Below are 6000 nucleotides of genomic sequence, written 5' to 3'. Positions count from 1 at the left end.
TTATATATTGTTGTTTTTTTAGGTTGCTTCATTTGATACTTTATTATAGTCTGAATCATTTCAAGCCTTTGGATGACAACCTTTCTTGATTAGAAAAGTTTTACCGCATCCCCAAATCGTCTTTTGACCTGCAATATCATCGATCAAGGCTCCCGATTTAGGCAAACTCCACAATAAAAATGTCTTGCTCATCTGTTGTGTGTTTCTATGAGTCATACAGTACATTTAAGACGTGCTGTGGATGATAATCATTTTCCTAGTTTCTGTGTAAAGCTGAGAGACAGAACCGCTCCAGAAGTTGTGATCGATTGGTGTTTCATGAGTCATCAGCCTTTTAGTGTAAATGCATATGAAGACAAACGTCTGAATGCTATTGTATTGCATCTGGTGCTCTTTCCTTTGTTGAATCTCTCCCCAACACTCTTCTGAACACTTGAAGTGAGTGACGTATATGCAATTTATCAGTGTCGTTAAACTGTTTGGTGTGTGCAGCTGCAGAGCAGTAAATCCTCCAGCAGCGTGAATCTGTCATGTGTCAGAAGGTGTTGTCATAAGCAAATATATCTTCTGCGCTGCCCTTTTTTTCTTTTTAGAAATGAAAACCAGGCGGAGCATTTAAAAAACTGTGTGTTATTGAGGAGTCTTAAAAGTCTGACATACAGTACCAGTCTGCAGTTGTACACAATCTATGCATCATCCATTTGGGATTGTGATCTCAGTTGACCTGATATTATACAATCAGCTTTAAAATGTTCAAATTACAGCTTATGCTTGACCAGAGATGAACACAGTTTTGATAATGATGGTGAGATATGACACACTATCGTACATCCCTGGACATATTTTGTCCCCCCCCCAAAAAAAAATAACAAGGAAATACAATGAAAATAACATTTACATAAAAACATACAAAGCAAATAGCTAATTAATACATAGTTTTCTTACGAGAATTTAATTTCTTATGCCACATGTTCAAAAGCATTATGTTTTATAATAATATCAATATTAAAAAATAAATATGCTACAACTGAGCGCTAGCTAAACCCTGTCCCCCTTGGTTACTGTGATATTTTTACTTTACACATTTCTATAAAAATTTGCTTTATCCTAAGAATGGCTTGGATGGTTATGTGGCCTAAATTACATTATGCTAAAACCCTGAGGCTGAAGCCTGGGTAAAATATTAACACCAACTGATAATCAATAACAAAGATGCAAAAATAAAGAAAAAACATTGTTCTTGTCCTGTATGATCCTGCTTGTCAGTCAGAGCTGTGGGGATACTAGTAATTTGCTACTAAGTAGTGTATGAAGTTCTTACATGTGATCTTACATTTTATTAGACCACTACTATAAGCAGGGTTTGCAAATCAAGTAAGTGTAGCATGGGACTTGGAATCTCAGGGTTAGGCCTCCTGTGATTGGTCAGAACATCAAGCCTTATTCAAAAACCTTACGGCTGTGACACAGCTGTCGACTACCAACAGGTTATCAGAGAGCGTCCGTTGCATTTTCCTCACCCCTTTTGATGGCTTGTCAACCAATTCAGTGTGTTGAATCAGCATTGGTCGTGACGATGAAAGAAATTATTGTGATTGGCTATTCAGCTTATCAAATGCTATAACAACTTCTTATCACCTATATTGTAAAGTAACCGTCACATAATCTGTGTTCATGCAGCTCTGTTTATAGTTCCCATGTCCTCCGCAGGCGCAGAATGTACATTGTAGTTGGCTCATGGCTGTAGTGTTTTCTGTGTGTTCAAATGCCACTGGTTGGCCCAGGTCAAAGGTCAAGTGAGGCTTTGCAACAGTTGGTCTTCGTCGCCACTAATTCTCTGATGTTGGCTTGATGTGTCACATCCTCTGCATCGCTGCGAGTGTCGTTCTGTGAGTCTGTGTAGCAACAGGTTCTGACAGAACCTTTTACATACTGTATAAAGTTACTAAGTTATGGAGCACATCGCTACTTAAAAATATTTGAAAGGAGTTACATAATGTAGCTTTAACTTAACACTGTTTTTTTCTGCTTAGCTTACCTTGATAAGCCATACATAAATGTATGCCTTATTGTTTGTGTATGTTTCAATCATAATGTTACAAGAGAAACAGATTGCCAGATAAGGAGGCTGTGTGCTGAACATATCATCATTTCTGGTAACGAGTTTGGCTGCGGTTACTAGAGCGGAAAGTCTAAATAAAAAACACAATCCTGCCCCAGACAATTCTGTCACTCCAGCTCTATGCACATCATTTCAACACAGTTAAACTATGATTGGACAATTGCTGCTCAGGGGACTGGTTTAGCGATCGGTCAATTACAAGCTGACCAAGGTTTCAATTTTGTCACATTTAGCTTTTAACATGAAGCTGCTGTCTATTATTATCCAGCACCTTAATCAGGTTTTCCTTTCCCAGAAGCAACATAAAAGTCCATTAGCCGAGTATACTGTATTACGTGATAACCGTCACACACAGTCACAGGAGGAGAAAAAAAGCATGTGAAATTTACCATCAGGGTCTTGAAGGCAAAACCCGTTATTATTAATATTAATAAGTGTTGTCCTCCTACACAACTGTCTACCTTCAGACAGTTGTTGGAGTCGATACCACTGCTCATGATGAATGATGCTGTTACTGGTCATTTACCACAGTTTATTTACCATATATTATAACGTTACATCTCATAAAGAGCACACACATGTAGATATATGAGTGCACAGTCAGGTAACTTGTTGACGAAAAAAATGAAACCATCTCCTACGAGTGCTTTAAATGGGTGATGAAAAGTAAATATCTGAAGGTCCCAATGCACCTAGATCTGCGCTTGGTGTTTATTTTTCATCTGTTTATTCCTCAGCTCAATTAAATTAATCGTAATGTGATCAACATCAGAAATCATTAAGGAAATCAAAAGTCACCATGTAAATTATACTTACTGCCGGCAAGATGTGTAGGCTGTACATTTTATATGACAATTACTGTCCGTTATTTACTTGCTTGTTTCTGTCATCTTGTATAATTTTATCTGAGTGGCTCATTTCTGGAGATGAAAAACGCTACAGGGACTTGAGAGAGAGGAACCTCTGATTGACAGCGTGATCAGAAAAAAACGGCAGAAAACCTTTTAGCTTGGCTGATCTTTCATTTGTTCTGCTACTCAATTGCTTATCAAGCTGTTTCCCTGCTCTGTTTATAGCATTTTGCATTTGATTACTTTACCTGACGCAGCCGAGGGGTGCTCAGATTAGGAGAAGTTGAGGAAATATGTTTAATAAGATTAACAAATCATTAAATTATTAGCCTTAATGCACCTCAAGAGGCAGAGCAGAACGTGGAAAGTCATGCTGCTGTTCAGCCTCCTTGGTAATTGAGGACACAAGTGTCAGGTAGGTCAGAAGCTCACTAATCAATACCGCTGCACCCCTTTATTTTCACAGAGAAATATTTTCATTTTCATTACTCTGGGTCCATGATGTTCTGCAGTAGATTAATTCTCTCCTTTGCTTCTTTACCAGTCCCAGTTCCCTCTCACACAGCCTTGTGTTTCATTTGAGTTGTCCACTGATTCTGTGCAGCAGACATACAGCAGTTTGGACGTGGAGCCTTACAGTGTGCACAGCTCACTGATGGAGGAAGTGGGTCTGGGGGCATGGCAGCACAGGCTCAGAGGGGAGAGGAGCCATTAGGGCTGGGTGGTACCTGTCTGGCCTCTGACCCAGCGCCTGAGTTGGGGACTCCATACCCACGTTGAGGTGCAGCGACAGGTGGGCATGACAGTAATCCAGAACCGACTGCTCACACCTGTACAACGTCAGAGCATTCAGCTGCCTCGGTATCTAGACAGAGAGAGCAGAATAAGACAGAGGAGGGAAAAAGAGAACCACACATAAGCCTTTTTAAATTAGCCAAAACAGCCTCCGTTTCTTACATTTTATCTCCTCTTAGAATGTTTGGAATTGGCTTAATTTACTTCATGCAGCCTTGGCCAGTCCTGCAGTGCACGCCCCAAGACCTCAAATCTGTGGTTTTTTAAACACCCACTTTCAGTGAAGTGATTTATATGCAAGATGAAAGCCTTAATAAAGAGTGTGCACATATTTTCTGCCCTCTTTTAAATGGAGTCAAAGCTCCATTTAGAAGAGAGTGCTTATTACATTACAAGCACTTTGCTAATTCAAAGACCACTCTTGGTTTTACATGCCAGTGTTGTCTGAATTATGTCAATTAAATGGAATAAAGCTGCATCGGGGCCTGTGTGATATTGATATTAATATCTTAATGTTGATTGATGCTTTCACACTAAATACGTAAACACTCATGGATTTTCAAACAAACAAAGCAGACATATTAACCAGACTCCAGAAACATTCACATGTATCAGATCATAAGAATAAACACATGCAACAATCAAAAGTAGTAAAGTCTCTCAGCTTTGATAATAAAGCTCTATATAGAGTATGCTCTGTATTTCTGCACCCGCTTTAACAGTCTTATTATTAAAATTCCAATTAATAATCATCACATATAGTATGTTCTTTTACTACTGATGTGCAACGTATTTAACAGAATTACTTTAGTATGTTAATTATTTAATTTAGTATTTGTACCAGCAGTACTTTTTTAAACTAACCACAATCGATTGAGAACTGCCTCTGAAAAACAATCACAGATGACTGTAATAAGAGTTGCAGACAGAACATCATTTGGAAAATATGTTGTCTTGGGTTAGTTTATGGGATTTCAAAGGGATTTACTTAAAGCTGATTTCATTCAAAAATGGGTTTTAGATAAGGTTTCTCTTTATCTGTCTAGGTCAAGTTTTTTTATTGCTGTCACCATTCAGATTCAAAATCGCAGCTTTCAAGACGTTGCGTTTTCCTTTTCAGAAAATATCCATCACCGGTTGTTCTCCACTTTAATAGGAAGATTAGTTGAAAACACTCTATTGTCTAATTCGACAGCTGAACTTTGAACAGTACTTCAGAGGACTTAATAACAAATTCATGAACAACAATGCTCGGAATGCAAAATGAGATAAGGGAGGGTGGGGGGTGGTGGATCTGAAGCTGGGAGTTCTGTGTACAAATTCTCAAGGGGGGGAAAGGCTACACTTACTGCAGTAGAAAAAGTCAAACATGTAAGTGGTGAAGTCAATATAAATGTGGTTGGTTGGCTGGTTAAACTAATAGTTCTCTTTCTGTGTACAGCAGTAGTTGGCAAAGCACTTGCAACCTTTGTCCTGTTAACATTTCTTGCCTCCTCCGTTTAACTTCTACACTGCCAGCTTATCCCGGCTGAAATCCAAAGGTACAATGAAATAAACTGAGCGGCAGTTTGTGAGATAATAAGGGTTTTTTTTTTTTTGCCTATAACTGCTAAGCTCTACAGATTGCTACAGATCTGTAAATTGTGAATAAATAAACATGTTTTTGGAAAGGTATAGTGTTATTATGATATTTATCTTTTCACTATAATCCATATAAATAGTCAATAAAAAAACATTAAATAGAAAGCTTCTGATGACCTCTTGGACCAAAATAGCATGTTTGGGTATTTAAAGTTATAAGAAGAAGAAGCGAAAGAAGAGCCAAAAGGGAAATTGAAATAGTTGAAAACTGCAAGGCAAAGCTTTGAGAGTGACTGCTTGTTTGTCATGTCTGGTTATTTCTGCTGTGCTTCAAACCCACAGTTTGTTCTGCTTACCATCATTGTGTTGACTGATTAAACATGACACAAGTAGCTCCTCATTTTTTATCATTATTTTCAGTCTTCCACAAATGCATGAATGTTTCCATTTACTATTTACTCCTTACCTACTGTAAGGAGTGTTGTACTGTCATACACATTAACCACAACATATACCAATAAAGCAGCAGAGGTTCCAAGTTTTGCCAATGTCAAATGCATTTTTTCTGCCCACCCAGGAGGTACAGTGTGTTGCACCATGTGGGGACATCTCTTTCCATGGACTGATTGCTGTAACACTGTGACATCTCAA

The 6000-nt window shown here is 38.3% G+C and overlaps 1 protein-coding gene across 2 annotated transcripts in view; it reads right to left on the bottom strand.

The window, feature by feature from the left end:
• Positions 1-629: 629 nt before the first annotated feature.
• Positions 630-6000, bottom strand: part of LOC137136450 (leucine-rich repeat transmembrane neuronal protein 4) — a 46404-nt gene continuing 41033 nt past the window's right edge. Inside the window, exon 3 of one of the 2 annotated variants that reach the window (XM_067521817.1) lies at positions 630-3838. In XM_067521817.1, coding sequence (XP_067377918.1) covers positions 3623-3838 — 216 coding nt within the window. In that variant the 3' untranslated portion in view covers positions 630-3622. The remainder of the gene's footprint in view (positions 3839-6000) is intronic. The other variant, XM_067521818.1, reaches the window with a different exon arrangement.

The sequence above is a fragment of the Channa argus genome, chromosome 11 (assembly GCF_033026475.1).
Source record: "Channa argus isolate prfri chromosome 11, Channa argus male v1.0, whole genome shotgun sequence".
In the NCBI taxonomy this organism is placed as follows: domain Eukaryota; kingdom Metazoa; phylum Chordata; class Actinopteri; order Anabantiformes; family Channidae; genus Channa; species Channa argus.
The sequence above is the reverse complement of the archived record's forward strand: the minus strand, read 5'-3'. Positions and strand labels throughout refer to the sequence as shown.